At 43.0% G+C, this 18,140-nt stretch overlaps 1 protein-coding gene across 1 annotated transcript in view; it reads right to left on the reverse strand.

Moving 5' to 3' along the window:
- The window catches only part of LOC138359175 (pleckstrin homology-like domain family B member 1), a 98,516-nt gene that overhangs the window by 41,136 nt on the left and 39,240 nt on the right, over window positions 1–18,140 (reverse strand). Inside the window, exon 3 of the mRNA XM_069318115.1 lies at window positions 1,442–1,564. Coding sequence (XP_069174216.1) covers window positions 1,442–1,564 — 123 coding nt within the window. The remainder of the gene's footprint in view (window positions 1–1,441; window positions 1,565–18,140) is intronic.

An 18,140-nucleotide genomic window follows, 5' to 3' on the forward strand; every position in this document is an offset into this window, starting at 1 on the left:
TTCACTGATGAAAGATTCTATATTTATTCAGCTATGTACATTGAAGAGAACACGAGCCCGCCCAATGGGAAGAGTGAGAGCATTGATGTGTCTTAGCCTGAGACACAGTTACATATCTTCCCCCTGCTGTCGCAATGCGGAGCCCCGTTGCTCGCTAGTCATCAGTCATTACACATTTATATATATTGATTTATACAACTTATTAAGTCCGGCACAGATAGGAAACATATAGTCTACGAGAAGGGTATCCTGATTCTCTGTATGTATACACTGATAATTTACTTGGTACAGAACTATGATAATAAAAAAATTATAGTTTATGTATAGATACTAAGCTATTGAGGTTGCTTTAATAACTCGATAGAGGAGTGGCCATTGCCCCACATCAACTAAGTCGAGGATTGTAGACTAGAGGCCTTATTAGCAATGCCATTAATATAACCTTGTTATAAGGAATATAATAAATATATTAATATAATCTTGTTATATTAATCCTCTTGATAAGCCAACCCGTTTTCCTGAATAGAACATCGCATTTGGAACATATAATTTTCCTAAGGCCAAAAACTCGTGTATTAAAAGTGGGAGCGGCTCGCAAAATTTATATGGTCCCGTTTTCTGTTAGTGGGTTATCGGGTAGGTTAGGTTCAGGTCATTAATACCACCGTTTTGTGAACGCTCGGGAGAACGGGCAGCATAAATAGAGATGGGGTCGTGGGAGGTTACTAAACAGCCGTGGACCTCTAATGTGTTCCAATCTACCTATGACACCTCTACTCTTTCACCGGATCTATTCTGCATTTCGGACCATATATTTCGCTCCATTATGTTATTTTACTCTAGAAATTTGAGACTTGGCCTTCCAATATCATCCAGGTATACATTATGTGATACCTGGAAGGCCTGGTCAGAGACCGGGCCGCAGAGACATTAACCCCCGGAATCATCGCTTCCGGGGGTCACTCCTTTCCTTTCCTTTTTGAAGAAAGATTCCTTTCTTGACTACATTTTGAGACCTTTGAGACGGTCCCAATAGTTATGGTGAATTTAGTCTTTAAAACAAACTTCACGTATAAAAAGCAAACTTCAGTAGCCGTTTATGGGGTACTGTGTCATAGGCTTTCTGACATTTCTTTCAAATGCAGTCTACCCTCTCTTCTCTTTCTTGCCTAACTTTTGTCGCCTGGTCATGGCATTCTATTAAGCCTGTGAGGCACGACTTACCATCCCTGAACCCATGCTGGTATATACACTGAGTTTACTTTAGGCCTGGATAATGTTCAGGATTAAAGTATACGTGCTGGTTGGTCAATAAGTTATTGTGGTGACCTTAATAACCCTCCCGATGCTGATAAGCCCCAGGAGGGTTATTAAGGACTAAGGCCAAGCCAATGCATGACGATGGGAACATTGGCGTGTTAGTGGTGATGAAGTGACTTACCGGGATAAAAGTTAACAGGCACCATGCTGATCCTGGTGTTAGGTAGGATGGCTCTCATGTGCTCCGCCTCAGCTGGGTGGTTGAACCGGAAACAGTTACTTCTTCCCAGGCAGATGGTGCAACCTGTCGAAGATGAAACCAAGTTAATGGAGACAGTAAAAACATCAATATAATAATTATAGACAACCTTCGAGGCCTAAAGTGAGCCATTAGACCTATGCGAATACATTGTATAGGTCTAGTCAAAGTCAGTTCTCTTCGTAATACCTTACTATATAATGTGGTTCATTGGTTCAACCTCCGTCACGACAGGGTCCCGTGCGGCAAAAAGTAGAGGGACTGCAGAGGCCCAGAGGAAACGCACCGCGCGCAAAGCTAGAGTAACCTTCCACCTCTGCAGTAGCCAGCCCGTCCTCTGCAGTAGCACCCACCCCCACACCTGCTTCTTGTGTGGGCGAGCCTTCCCCACCCAGATTGGTCTCATCCTCCGTCATCTGACTCGCAGTCACCGACCTTCCACCTGATATATTGAAGTCGTGGTCATCTTCGCATCCGAAAAGACGAACATCATGATATTACCATCATAAGTGACTCGGAAGACATTAGGTCTATAACACTGCTTACCTAAGAGGTATAAAAGGGTTGGGTTATGCAGTTTCCAAGCTCGTAAACTGTTGACAAATATATAAAGCCGCCATGATGGAGGAAATGTACAGGTATTTGAAGCGGTTGAGTAATTGCTCTATTACTCCTGGCAAAGCTATGGGAATGACCACCTGTTCCCTGAGGGAGTATTTCAGAGGTTCTTGTGTGGAAGGTAGAGCATAGAGCCTAGTCTCCTGGCAACACTTGTTTCTGGTTGTTGGAGTCTGTAGCCTACGCTGGCCTGCAGCCTGTAGCCTATACGGCTTTATCGATCCACCTATATAACAGGTAGACTGTATGGTGTAAACCTATAAAGTCTTCAATAGCTATGTCCTCAATGTTTCCAACAATATTTTCTTGTTCTCCCACTTGGTGGCAGGCTCGTCTGGCACTCAGCTCTAAGACAATATTAAGGGCTGACCATCAGTCCAACATAACGGGCTATTCATGCCCGTACCACCTCTTGGCTGGCTTCATCTTCATCAATGCAACTGGTCAGCAACTTGCGTGGTGGTAAACACGTCGCCAGAGCTGGATGGTCCGGTTATCAAGGTAATCTTTGTTATTTACAAGTTTAGTGCGCGGAGTGTAGGCGAGTGACAGAGAGATAGTTATTGATAACGTGTTGGGGACGGCGGCTGATAACGATAGGTAACATACCAGGTGAGTGTAGCTTCGTGATAAAGGTGAGTAGAGAAGAGGTGGGTAAAGGATAGTAATAAAGAGGTGAGTGTAGAATCCTGGTAGAGAAGAGAGGTTATGTTCCAAGGATCAATGTCCCCGCGACCTGGTGTCTGTCCAAGCCTGGTTGACCATTTGGTCAAGCAGGCTGACAGCTGCAGCTGCTCGCAGTTTGACGGATAAGTAGATCAAGTACCCTATGGAGGAGTTTGCCAAGTTCCCTTTTTGAATACCAATAGAGGCCGGCTTGTTATGTCTCTTGTGTTGAAAGGAAAAGTATTTTAAAAGTCTTGGGGGCCCCTAATGTTTATAGAATTATGTCTTACCATACGCATTGCATCTCAACTTTTCAACGGGGCTATTCTGCACATTTGCACATCTAACCCTTTCTGTCATAACCAATAACGCCTCTACAAAATGACAAAACCATGAGGCTCAATAATACAATTAATCTCTCGAAAATATAAAATATAAATTTAGAGTACTTTAGTGTAATGTCTCCGCTGTATAGAAACTACAATGACAACAAGAGGGCTAAATACCATACACACACTTTAACCTGTGAGTGTGGGGTAAGCAGCCTTCAAGCCTAACTTAATGCCAAATAATCTAGCCTATCTAGATTACCAGTACCTCAACCCTCACACGGGATTTCAGATTACACAACTTCACATTTCTTGCATATTTTACAGATTATAAAATTATCTGCAGTAACTATCATATAAGCCATGTAAATCATAATTTAACATTTGCAACAAGGATTCACTATCTTAAAAAAATTAAGTTCATAAGCAATCGAAGCTGTAGATTCAGACATTGTTACACGTGTGTGCTTCATGGTAAGTATATTACAACTGTGTAATTTAATTATCTCACCCCAAGTTTAAATTCCTGAGATAAGCGATTGTTGTGATCCAATTCTTGAAATCATTAGGCTATAAGGTGGACGGGTACCACCTCTGGTTGCGTTTGTAGGGGACCTCGAAGACGACGATATGTGGCATCCTGGCGAGCCTCGTGTGGCACTCGTGCGCGCGTGTGTGTATATGTGTATATATATATATATATGTCGTACCTAGTAGCCAGAACGCACTTCTCAGCCTACTATGCAAGGCCCGATTTGCCTAATAAGCCAAGTTTTCATGAATTAATGTTTTTTCGACTACCTAACCTACCTAACCAAACCTAACCCAGCTTTTTCGGCTACCTAACCAAACCTAACCTATAAAGATAGGTTAGGTTAGGTTAGGTAGGGTTGGTTAGGTTCGGTCATATATCTACGTTAATTTTAACTCCAATAAAAAAAAATTGACCTCATTCATATTGAAATGGGTAGCTTTATCATTTCATAAGAACAAAATTAGAGAAAATATATTGATTCAGGAAAACTTGGCTTATTAGGCAAATCGGGCCTTGCATAGTAGGCTGAGAAGTGAGTTCTGGCTACTAGGTACGACATATATATATATATATATATATATATATATATATATATATATATATATATATATATATATATATATATATATATATGTTTCATTGAATATGACCGCATATTCTGTATTTATTATTTTCTGGTTTAGGGCTTCTATCCCTCTAACTATTTTCTTAGCATCAGGGCTTAATTGAAATAGGAGTTCTCCAAAACTCATTTTCGTACTTTTAAGGTGAAGAAAAGAAGTGATTTACTATAGAGTGTATTACACTTATTTGTATAATTTGCACGACGTCGTGCAAATTATACAAATAAGTGTAATACACTCTATAGTAAATCACTTCTTTTCTTCACCTTAAAAGTACGAAAATGAGTTTTGGAGAACTCCTATTTCAATTAAGCCCTGATGCTAAGAAAATAGTTAGAGGGATAGAAGCCCTAAACCAGAAAATAATAAATACAGAATATGCGGTCATATTCAATGAAACATGTTTGAAAGAAAACCTGCTGCCAGTATACACCAATATATATATATATGTATATATAAAGCCTATTTTTCTGATTATTATATATATGTTAATTTATGTTTATTGGCGTTTGTTTATGTCGCTAAACGTTGTACCGACAAAGCATTAATTACCAACATAAGAATTCGCCTTCAATCTTAAACCTAAAATCCTAACCCAGTGCAATAAAAAGCAGGAAAAGCTTCACATTCCATTGGAGCGCAGCCACAGCGGCGAGGGAGGCGGAGGAAGGAGGAACACTAGGCTAAGCTCCCTTGATATAACACAGAGCCAGTGGTCAAGGTCACACAGGCCCAGACCCACGCACGATACTACGCTCTCATAAACTACCTAGCCCCCTCTATATAGTGCATGATAAGTAGATCAAAATGATTTGTAACCTGCTCATCACAAATGTGTGTTGCTTAGCCTACAGCAGCGGCTGTTGTGGTTCAGTTCTTTAAACCCCCCAACAAATTGTTGGCATTAACTTATGTAACTAACTAGCGTTCAAGACTGTCACATACTTGCTTAAATTAATTCAAGGGTTCAGTTCCTATGCCTATTATTGTTGTAACCTTTCCCACGACTTCTCACGCGATGAGTATGCTATAGATAATAAATTAACTGGACTAAACTCTATACAGCGCAAATTTTACGCAGTTCCGGAGACCATTTGGAAGTCTGATCAAAGAATGTGCTACATAGCCTCCCTGACTTGGCCTTCTTTCGATAAGTCTCACAAGTCAAGCCTGGTCTCAGGCTTGGCGAGTAGAACTCCCAGAAACCCATCAAGCAGGTACTTACTGTTCAAAGGATTATCCCTTAACAAGAGTATTTGGATATTCCCCAAAGAGACCTCAAGCCCAGACCTCTTCAGCCCGCCCCATACCACCCCCATAAAACCCCATCATCACACCTCTGACCTGACCTGACCTGACCTCACTTGCCATGGCTTCCATTTCGCATCACCGCTCTCAGTCCTTTGCCAAGACACACTCAAGTTTATCGCATGACGCTGCCCAATAAACCAGCTCTTCGGGGCAAAATATATTATATTAATAGGATATGATAAGACTGCCCGACCCGCGGTCAACGGATCAATGATTACCTTTAGTGTTTTCTCTCAACACCTGTTACCTTTCTATTACATGTTTGTGTTATTACGTCTTATATTAAGACAACACCTGTCGTAGGTGAACCTCTCTTGCTTCCTTGGTCATTAGGGCCACTTATCCCTGCCAGATCCAGGTGGTGAAGACCACCTAGTCCCTCATATCCAGGTGGTGACGACCACCTGGTCACTACCAGACAGATGGCGAGGTCCACCTGGTCCCTGCCAGACAGGTGGTGAGAACCACCTGGTCACCTCTTCCAATCATGTACTCACCTTAGAACCTCCAGCCTCGTCTCCCCGGTCAGCCTAGTAGTCACCTAGTAGGCCTAGGCTGGCTTTAGCGTTCTCAAACTTATTTCTAATAAATTAGTTAAACATTCCACACAAACCCTAAACTTTTTTCCAAGGAGAAATACCCTGAAAATGTCACCCGAATTCTTAAGCGTTTACAAAGCCCAGAACTCGTCTAGCTATGGGAAGCAATATATCAAGTGATCTTAAACTTTCTTTTAAGAAACACTTATGCCATCACTATTGCAACATCCGTGCCCTTATCACAATCAAAAACAATGTTGCTCACAGTCCTTGCACCTGTTGAGAGAGCATCAACATGCACCCCAGTTTCTGCCGGCAACGGTTATAGTTCAGGGGTGTTTGTTTACGTTTAGTGGTGTTTTAAGTGCGTGTAGCGTGTATGAGGAGCGGAGTGACTCGCCCCGGCCACATCTTAAGACACACTGACAGCTAACTAAAACATCACCTAAATTCACCTGTCTGGTAACTGCTCACTTGTGGGGTACGATAATTGCAATACTTTCCGAAAGTCTTCGGCATCTTTTATGTAACAAATTAATCAAAATAACAGCTTTTAATAATAAACAAGTTGATCCAATGTTCAAGATACACAATAAAGGGAACATGAATAACAAAAATCGATATTAGAAGCAAAAACGACAATTGTATTAAACTGAACTAAAAGTCAGCTGCAAGCACCATCCACTTCCCAAAGGGCCGAAGCCACCCCGGCTGATCTTTAACCCACCACCTCTACGACTCCTCTCCTCAGAGCCCTAAATCCCATGGCGCGCCCACTCTAAATACACCATTATACCCTCGACGTGTGTGTGTGAGAGAGAGAGAGAGAGAGAGGGGGGGCGCTTGAAAAAAATATCCAAAGCACACATTAATAATTTAACATGTGATTGGAAATGTACATCGAGAGCGCCTCGGAGATGTTGTTGGTATGACAATATTCAGTAACCCGCCCGTGTCGGTAATGACAGCAGTCGTGATGGCTTAAAATACACTGGCCATTCAAATTAGTCACACAATGCAGGACTTGTAAACTGTTTTTTTTTGTGCTGGCCTTTCAGGTCGTGGAGTCCAACTAGCAGTGAAGGAGAGAATTATCAGATCAACTTAACATCTGTTCTAATCAGTATACTTGATATACCCGAGCCGCCAAACTTGACATACCACAGATATAAACACAAGAGAGAGGCAGTAAGATCACAAATCACGTTAAGTCACAATAACGTCCACATACCCGGATTGAGAGCATGTAAGACAGCACATGGTGGTGCTACGGGCTCACCATAGTCCGTGCTGCTTGAAACTTTTTGTTCCAAGTAGCGAATCTTAAACAACAACAACAACCACATGGTGGCACAGCCTCTATATAACCCTGGGGGTAGATTCACGAAGCAATTACGCAAGCACTTACGAACCTAAACATCTTTTCTCAGTCTTTGGCGGCTTTGTTTACAATTATTAATCAGTTAATGAGCTCCGAAGAACTTGGAGGCTGTTTATAACAATAACAACAGTTGATGGGCAAGTTTTCATGCTTGCAAACTGTTTAATAAATGTAACCAAAGCCGTCAAAGATTGAGGAAAGATGTACACATTCGTAAGTGCTTGCGTAACTGCTTCGTGAATCTGGCCCCTGGCCAACACGGGGTCAACTTGACCTGTGTTGGCCAGAGTTATGTAGACGTTGGGTCAAAGTGGACAGGTTGGGTCCAGAGCAGGACGCCCCGCGTAGTGTCACAAAAACGTTCAAAACAATTCAAATTTTCAAGCAAAAACGTTCATAACAATTCAAATTTTCAAGCAAAAACGTTCATTACAATTCAAATTTTCAACCAAAAACGTTCATAACAATTCAAATTTTCAAGCAAAAACGTTCATACCAATTCAAATTTTCAACCAAAAACGTTCATAACAATTCAAATTTTCAAGCAAAAACGTTCAAAATAGTTCCAGTACCTATTCTTAGGACGTTTGAAGAGCTCACTAAAATACTTTACGTTGTTAATGACGTGTGTATGTGTGTGTGTGGGGGGGGGGGCACTCACCTAGTTGTACTCACCAAGTTGTGTTTGCGGGGGTTGAGCTTCGGCTCTTGGGTCCCGCCTCTCAACTTGACAACCGGCGGGCGGCCAAGGCATTACCCCGCCAACCACACACACGTATGATGCAGCTGCGCCTCGCCAGCTGGGGTATACCAGGAGAATACCTCGATTGGGTTGTGAGAGTTCTACTACCCCTCAAGGGGTTGCAGTGCCCCCCCCCCCCTCCAAGCAGTGACCGGCCAGGCCACTGCTGGAGGCTGGCCAGTGCGTCATGTTTAATGCCAGCGATGATGCCAGCCCCGTGCCACACCCTCCCTGACACCCCTTCTCCCAGCCCCCCCCCCCCCCCCCGCCCTAATACCCCTCCACCTCCCCCCCCCCCGCCCAACACCTCAACACCCAATAACCTCAGCTACTGACCCCACTTAACATACTCTTAAAGGTATAAATTTAACTTGAAGGTACTAACTTAGCTTTGGGGTCAAAATATACAAAATGAATATCATAAGTACAGTATCTTACCTTGAGGTGTTTCCGGGGCTTAGCGTCCCCGCGGCCCGGTCCCCGACCAGACCTCCTGGTTGCTGGACCAGTTACGCAAACACTTACAAACCTGTACATCTTTTCTCAATCTTTGACGGCCTTGTTTACAATTATTAAACAGTTAATGAGCTCCGAAGCACCAGGAGGCTGTTTAATAACAATAACAACAGTTGATTGGCAAGTTTTAACATCTGTGAACTGTTTAATAAATGTAACCAAAGCCGTCAAAGATTGAGGAAAGATGTACACGTTAGTAAGTGCTTTCATGAGTCTGGCCCCAGGTTCAGGGCCAGAGACTACTGAAGTACTCTCAGAACCCACATCAGGAAAGCTGTCTACTCCTGTATCCACCTGTCTTAAACTAATAAAAAAGCCCCACCTGGAAGAACATTAGTGCCTGCGTGACAGGTTCTCACAATCCACCCTAAGTAAAAAGGTCTCCTTCATCATAAGTCATTACTGACGTGTCCCTACTTCCTCTCATCTTCAAGGGTAGCCTCATTAACAGGCTGACATCAACACAATCCTCATACCTGGTTTACAACTGGAGAGGATTCCCAGGTCTCCTCCTCAAGACCGGCTCGGGGTCTGGTCTTGTGATAACTTGGTCCAACAGGCTGTTGCTTGGAGCGGCCCACAGGGGCCACAATATCCACTATAGCAGCGATGATGTGGCATTTTCTGGAGGAGCATGTCTATTTTTTATTGTAGAACACGTCCATTTTTGCACCGGCGATATTTGTTATGCTTGCTGGGGGGATATTGAACAGGCGCGGTCTCTGATGTTCATACAGTGTTCTCTGATTGTGCCTATGATAAGGGCGCCTGACCGCTGGATGGACAGCGTTTCGGATTCGTAGTCCTGAGGTTCCGGGTTCGATCCCCGGTGGAGGCGGACACAAATGGGCAAAATGTTTCATTCACCGAGATGCCCCTGTTACCTAGCAGTAAATAGGTACCTGGGAGTTAAGACAGCTGCTACGGGCTGCTTCCTGGGGGTGTGTAACAAAAAAGGAGGCCTGGTCGAGGACAGGGCCGCGGGGACGCTAAACCCCGAAATCATCTTAAGATAACCTCAAGAAGATACGATGCCTCTTCTTCTCACTGACTCTATTCTGCATTTCCTTCCATGTCACTCACGTTCACACAAAATAACATGTCGTATGTTATTTTGAGAGCTTTGAGACGATCCCAATAATTTAGGAGCTTTATTATTTATTTATATATTTATATATACAAGAGTTCTTGTTTCTTATACAGCCACCAGCATGTGTAGCGTTCCGGGCAGGTCCTTAATCCTATGTTTCCTGGAATACGACCCGCTAAATCGCTTAACAACCAGGTACCCATTTTACTGTCGGGTAAACAGAGGCTACAGTTAAGGATTGTTGCCTAGTAAATCCTCCCCGGCCAGGATACGAACCCAGGACAAAACGCTCGCGAAACGCCAGACGAGTTCTTTCCACTACACCACAGGGACTGGCAAATCTTTATCGCATGTATGCTTAATCTTGCGTATGCGGATGCGAAGAAACCTCACATTTCTTTATAAATGTATAACATTCCAGGAGTTGGACCTCGGGTGGTGCTTCAGGGAACGGCTGGTGCCTCCCGACAGAGGGTCAGGAGGTCATGGGGTCGTCACACACACATACTGACCCACTTGTCACAAGGTACTAACCAGCGTGTGGTCCACCAGCGTGGGGTCCACCAGCATGGGGTCCACCAACATGCCAGGGTAGGCAGTCACGCGCCGCCTGGCTCCTTCTTCATCCCTCCCACTCCTATCCCTCAGCCCACTCCCACAATCCTCCCTACCCTTACCCTTCCAAGGAGAAACCCTTTCTACCCTATTCAGTATTCCCGCACCTTTGTCCCTACTACCCACAACCCCCCACGTCACCGCCCACCCTAACCGTGACCCCCAGGATCCCCCGCCGCCCACCTTAGGAGTGACCTTGGCACCACCCACGCCCATCTCTCCCACCCCCCAGGAAGTGGCTCCGTGACTCTTGCACTTCTCAATGTTTCCTGTTGCATAAACCTTCCCTCTAGCACTTCATTTTCCTCCGTCTTGGTTACATCATTCTTTTTGTTCCCTTCCCACTGACTCGCCCTTCATCTTCCCTTCCCACTGACTCGCCCTTCATGTTCCCTTCCCACTGACTCGCCCTTCATGTTCCCTTCCCACTGACTCGCCCTTCATGTTCCCTTCCCACTGACTCGCCCTTCATGTTCCCTTCCCACTGACTCGCCCTTCATCTTCCCTTCCCACTGACTCGCCCTTCATGTTCCCTTCCCACTGACTCGCCCTTCATGTTCCCTTCCCACTGACTCGCCCTTCATCTTCCCTTCCCACTGACTCGCCCTTCATCTTCCCTTCCCACTGACTCGCCCTTCATCTTCCCTTCCCACTGACTCGCCCTTCATCTTCCCTTCCCACTGACTCGCCCTTCATCTTCCCTTCCCACTGACTCGCCCTTCATCTTCCCTTCCCACTAACTCGCCCTTCATGTTCCCTTCCCACTGACTCGCCCTTCATGTTCCCTTCCCACTGACTCGCCCTTCATGTTCCCTTCCCACTGACTCGCCCTTCATGTTCCCTTCCCACTGACTCGCCCTTCATGTTCCCTTCCCATTGACTCGCCCTTCATGTTCCCTTCCCACTGACTCGCCCTTCATGTTCCCTTCCCACTGACTCGCCCTTCATGTTCCCTTCCCACTGACTCGCCCTTCATGTTCCGTTCCCACTGACTCGCCCTTCATGTTCCCTTCCCACTGACTCGCCCTTCATGTACTTTTGTACTAAGCTTCCACCCAAGTAGCTGCCGATATTGAGGCTAGCAGTTCTGGTGTGTATAAAACTGCAGAGAGTAGCAGTCAATCTCTCAGGAAGTCCTAGCTCAGATATCGTATATTTTCCTGGTGAGTCCTGGTGACGTGCTGACCACCACTTTGTTCTGCTATCCTGCTCCTGACGCCTGTCACACCCCCCCCCCCCCCTTCCTCTTTTCCCAAGATACCGAGGAAATGCTTAACAATCCACAGCCAGCCTCTCTTCCCCCCCCCCCATCCACTACTCCACCACCCACCTACACCACGGCCTTACTATGAAGCAGGAGAGCGTGGATCTTCTCTATTCTCCCTCATCCCCCCTCTTCCTTCCCTCCCTGCCCAAGCATCTGGGTCTCCTCATCCACCTCCCCTCCAACACCCTTAATTATCTACCTCCCTCGGCCCCGCTCCCTACCTCCTGCACCCTCGGCGGCTCCCTCTCACCCTAAATCAGCATGCATATTATCTCTGAAGAAGACATAGTAAATATCAATACACTCTTAGGCCAACGGAAAAAATTGTTTTACAGTGATAAATTCCAGGTACTTATTTTCCGAAAGGTAAATTTTCAGGATGAAAGCTTTTCAGGATTTTCAGTATACTTTCAGGGTGGTAAAAATGAGAAACAAACGAAATACAGGGTAAAAAGGCACAATCAGCTCTACTCATAGAAGGAAAATATGTTTGTAAGCTTCTGGGAATGATGATGTCTGATGATCTGACGTACCTGCTTGTTTGCCACCTGGTTGATGGGGTTCTGGGAGTTCTTCTACTCCCCAAGCCCGGCCCGAGGCCAGGCTTGACTTGTGAGAGTTTGGTCCACCAGGCTGTTGCTTGGAGCGGCCCGCAGGCCCACATACCCACCACAGCCCGGTTGGTCCGGCACTTTTTATTAGAAAACAGTCTAGTTTTCTCTTGAAGATGTCAACGGTTGTTCCAGCAATATTTCTTATGCTCGCTGGAAGGACATTGAACAACCGCGGACCTCTGATGTTTATACAGTGTTCTCTGCTCTTCACTGGTTCTATCCTGCATTTTCTTCCATATCGTTCACTCCAGTATGTTGTTATTTTACTGTGTAGATTTGGTACCTGGCCCTCCAGTATTTTCCACGTTTAAATTATTTGGTATCTCTCTCGTCTCCTTTCTAGAGAGTACATTTGGAGAGCTTTGAGACGATCCCAATAATTTAGGTGCTTTATCTCGTCTATGCGTGCCGTATATGTTCTCTGTATTCCCTCTATTTCAGCAATCTCTCCTGCTCTGAAGGGGGAAGTGACTACTGAGCAGTACTCAAGACGGGACAACACAAGTGACTTCAGTACAACCATTGTGATGGGATCCCTGGATTTGAAAGTTCTCGTAATCCATCCTATCATTTTTCTGGCTGTCGCAATATTTGCTTGGTTATGCTCCCTAAACGTTAGGTCGTCGGACATCATTATTCCCAAATCCTTGACCTGCTGCTTTCCTACTATGGGCAGATTCGATTGTGTTTTGTACCCTGTATTATGTTCCAGATCTTTATTTTTGCCGTACCTGAGTACCTGGAATTTATCACCGTTAAACATCATGTTATTTTCTGCTGCCCAATCGAAAACTATCTGCTTGTAATTTTTCCATGTCTTCAGCAGAGATAATTTTCATGCTGATTTTTGTGTCATCTGCAAAGGACGACACGAAGCTGTGACTTATATTTTTGTCTATATATAATATGAGAATAAGGAACAGTAGCGGTGCAAGGACTGTACCTTGAGGTACAGAGCATTTAACTGCGCTTGGACTCGATTTAATTTGATTGACTGTTACTCTCTTGTGTTCTGTTCTACAGGAAATTGAGTATCCAGCGTCCTACTTTACCAGTTATTTCCATTGACCTCATTTTATGTGCTATCACTCCATGGTCACATTTCTCGAACGCCTTTGCAAAGTCTGTGTGTACAACATCTGCATTTTGCTTTTCTTCTAGAGCTTCTGTGATTTTGTCATAGTGGTTGAGTAACTGTGACAGACAGGATCTTCCCGCTCTAAATCCATGTTGTCCTGGGTTGTGTAACTCATTATTTTCCATTAAACTAGAAATTTGATTCCTAATCACTCTTTCAAAAACGTTTATTATGTGTGAACCTGATCAATCAGGCTGTGATTCGTACGTCAGGAATAACGGAAATGTCGGAAATTTAACTCCTGAGCGTGATTTTTGAGCCGAATTCTGACTCTCTGCAAATATTTTCATTTTCAAAATAAGACATTTAATACCGAAAATATGCTAATTACTAATAACGGCGATGGGTCATATTTTGCCCAAACCCCCCTGCCGTTTTCAAAATATCTGAAATGTCGGAAATTTGACTTGTGAGCGTGATTTTTGAGCCGAATTCTGACTTTCTGCACCTATTTTCATTTTTAAATTACGACCATTTATACCGAAAATATCCAAATTACTGATAACGGCGATGGGTCATATTTTGCCCAAACCCCCCTGCAGTTTTCAAAATATTTGAAATGTCGGAAATTTAACTCCTGAGAGTGATTTTTGAGCCGAATTCTGACTCTCTGCACCTATTATCATTTTCAAAATACGACGATTTATACCGAAAATATGCTAATTACTGATAACCAAGATGGGTCATATTTTGCCCAAACCCCCCTGCAGTTTTCAAAATATCGGAAATGTCGGAAATTTGACTCCTGAGCGTGATTTCTGAGCCGAATTCTGACTCTCTGCACCTATTTTCATTTTCATAATACGACCTTTTATACCGAAAATATGCTAATTACTGATAACGGCGATGGGTCATATTTTGCCCAAACCCCCCTGCAGTTTTCAAAATATCTGAAATGTCGGAAATTTGACTCCTGAGCGTGATTTTTCAGCCGAATTCTGACTCTCTGCACCTATTTTCATTTTCATAATACGACGATTTATACCGAAAATATGCTAATTACTGATAACGGCGATGGGTCATATTTTGCCCAAACCCCCCTGCAGTTTTCAAAATATCGGAAACGTCAAAAATTTGACTCCTGAGCGTGATTTTTGAGCCGAATTCTGACTCTCTGCACCTATTTTCATTTTCATAATACGACCTTTTATACCGAAAATATGCTAATTACTGAAAACGGCGATAGGTCATATTTTGCCCAAACCCCCCTGCAGTTTTCAAAATATCTGAAATGTCGGAAATTTACCTCCTGAGCGTGATTTTCGAGCCGAATTCTGACTCTCTGCACCTATTTTCATTTTTAAATTACGACCCTTTATACCGAAAATATGCTAATTACTGATAACGGCGATGGGTCATATTTTGCCCAAACCCCCCTGCCGTTTTCAAAATATCTGAAATGTCGGAAATTTGACTTGTGAGCGTGATTTTTGAGCCGAATTCTGACTCTCTGCACCTATTTTCATTTTTAAATTACGACCATTTATACCGAAAATATCCAAATTACTGATAACGGCGATGGGTCATATTTTGCCCAAACCCCCCTGCAGTTTTCAAAATATTTGAAATGTCGGAAATTTAACTCCTGAGAGTGATTTTTGAGCCGAATTCTGACTCTCTGCACCTATTATCATTTTCAAAATACGACGATTTATACCGAAAATATGCTAATTACTGATAACCAAGATGGGTCATATTTTGCCCAAACCCCCCTGCAGTTTTCAAAATATCGGAAATGTCGGAAATTTGACTCCTGAGCGTGATTTTTGAGCCGAATTCTGACTCTCTGCACCTATTTTCATTTTCATAATACGACCTTTTATACCGAAAATATGCTAATTACTGATAACGGCGATGGGTCATATTTTGCCCAAACCCCCCTGCAGTTTTCAAAATATCTGAAATGTCGGAAATTTGACTCCTGAGCGTGATTTTTCAGCCGAATTCTGACTCTCTGCACCTATTTTCATTTTCATAATACGACGATTTATACCGAAAATATGCTAATTACTGATAACGGCGATGGGCCATATTTTGCCCAAACCCCCCTGCAGTTTTCAAAATATCGGAAACGTCAAAAATTTGACTCCTGAGCGTGATTTTTGAGTCGAATTCTGACTCTCTGCACCTATTTTCATTTTCATAATACGACCTTTTATACCGAAAATATGCTAATTACTGAAAACGGCGATAGGTCATATTTTGCCCAAACCCCCCTGCAGTTTTCAAAATATCTGAAATGTCGGAAATTTACCTCCTGAGCGTGATTTTCGAGCCGAATTCTGACTCTCTGCACCTATTTTCATTTTTAAATTACGACCCTTTATACCGAAAATATGCTAATTACTGATAACGGCGATGGGTCATATTTTGCCCAAACCCCCCTGCAGTTTTCAAAATATCTGAAATGTCAGAAATTTGACTCCTGAGCGTGATTTTTGAGCCGAATTCTGACTCTCTGCACCTATTTTCATTTTTAAATTACGACCCTTTATACCGAAAATATGCTAATTACTGATAACGGCGATGGGTCATATTTTGCCCAAACCCCCCTGCCGTTTTCAAAATATCTGAAATGTCGGAAATTTGACTTGTGAGCGTGATTTTTGAGCCGAATTCTGACTCTCTGCACCTATTTTCATTTTTAAATTACGACCATTTATACCGAAAATATCCAAATTACTGATAACGGCGATGGGTCATATTTTGCCCAAACCCCCCTGCAGTTTTCAAAATATTTGAAATGTCGGAAATTTAACTCCTGAGAGTGATTTTTGAGCCGAATTCTGACTCTCTGCACCTATTATCATTTTCAAAATACGACGATTTATACCGAAAATATGCTAATTACTGATAACCAAGATGGGTCATATTTTGCCCAAACCCCCCTGCAGTTTTCAAAATATCGGAAATGTCGGAAATTTGACTCCTGAGCGTGATTTTTGAGCCGAATTCTGACTCTCTGCACCTATTTTCATTTTCATAATACGACCTTTTATACCGAAAATATGCTAATTACTGATAACGGCGATGGGTCATATTTTGCCCAAACCCCCCTGCAGTTTTCAAAATATCGGGAACGTCGAAAATTTGACTCCTGAGCGTGATTTTTGAGCCGAATTCTGACTCTCTGCACCTATTTTCATTTTCATAATACGACCTTTTATACCGAAAATATGCTAATTACTGAAAACGGCGATAGGTCATATTTTGCCCAAACCCCCCTGCAGTTTTCAAAATATCTGAAATGTCGGAAATTTACCTCCTGAGCGTGATTTTCGAGCCGAATTCTGACTCTCTGCACCTATTTTCATTTTTAAATTACGACCCTTTATACCGAAAATATGCTAATTACTGATAACGGCGATGGGTCATATTTTGCCCAAACCCCCCTGCAGTTTTCAAAATATCTGAAATGTCAGAAATTTGACTCCTGAGCGTGATTTTTGAGCCGAATTCTGACTCTCTGCACCTATTTTAATTTTTAAATTTCGACCCTTTATACCGAAAATATGCTAATTACTGATAACGGCGATGGGTCATATTTTGCCCAAACCCCCCTGCAGTTTTCAAAATATCTGAAATGTCGGAAATTTAACACCTGAGAGTGATTTTTGAGCCGAATTCTGAGTCTCTGCACCTATTTTCATTTTCAAAATACGACCTTTAATACCGCAAATATGCTAATTACTGATAACGGCGATGGGTCATATTTTGCCCAAACCCCCCTGCAGTTTTCAAAATATCGGAAATGTCTGAAATTTAACTCCTGAGAGTGATTTTTGAGCCGAATTCTGACTCTCTGCACCTATTTTCATTTTCAAAATACGACCTTTTATACCGAAAATATGCTAATAACTGATAACGGCGATGGGTCATATTTTGCCCAAACCCCCCTGCAGTTTTCAAAATATCGGAAATGTCGGAAATTTAACTCCTGAGAGTGATTTATGAGCCGAATTCTGACTCTGCACCTATTTTCATTTTCAAAATACGACCTTTAATACCGAAAATAGGCTAATTACTGATAACGGCGATGGGTCATATTTTGCCCAAACCCCCTTGCAGTTTTCAAAATATCGGAAACGTCGAAAATTTGACTCCTGAGCGTGATTTTTGAGCCGAATTCTGACTCTCTGCACCTATTTTCATTTTCATAATACGACCTTTTATACCGAAAATATGCTAATTATTGAAATCGGCGATGGGTCATATTTGGCCCAAACCCCCCTGCAGTTTTCAAAATATCTGAAATGTCGGAAATTTACCTCCTGAGCGTGATTTTCGAGCCGAATTCTGACTCTCTGCACCTATTTTCATTTTCAAAATACGACCTTTTATACCGAAAATAGGCTAATTACTGATAACGGCGATGGGTCATATTTTGCGCAAACCCCCTTGCAGTTTTCAAAATATCGGAAACGTCGAAAATTTGACTCCTGAGCGTGATTTTTGAGCCGAATTCTGACTCTCTGCACCTATTTTCATTTTCATAATACGACCTTTTATACCGAAAATATGGTAATTACTGCAAACGGCGATAGGTCATATTTTGCCCAAACCCCCCTGCAGTTTTCAAAATATCTGAAATGTCGGAAATTTACCTCCTGAGCGTGATTTTCGAGCCGAATTCTGAC

This window comes from Procambarus clarkii, chromosome 89 (assembly GCF_040958095.1).
Source record: "Procambarus clarkii isolate CNS0578487 chromosome 89, FALCON_Pclarkii_2.0, whole genome shotgun sequence".
Lineage (NCBI taxonomy): Eukaryota > Metazoa > Arthropoda > Malacostraca > Decapoda > Cambaridae > Procambarus > Procambarus clarkii.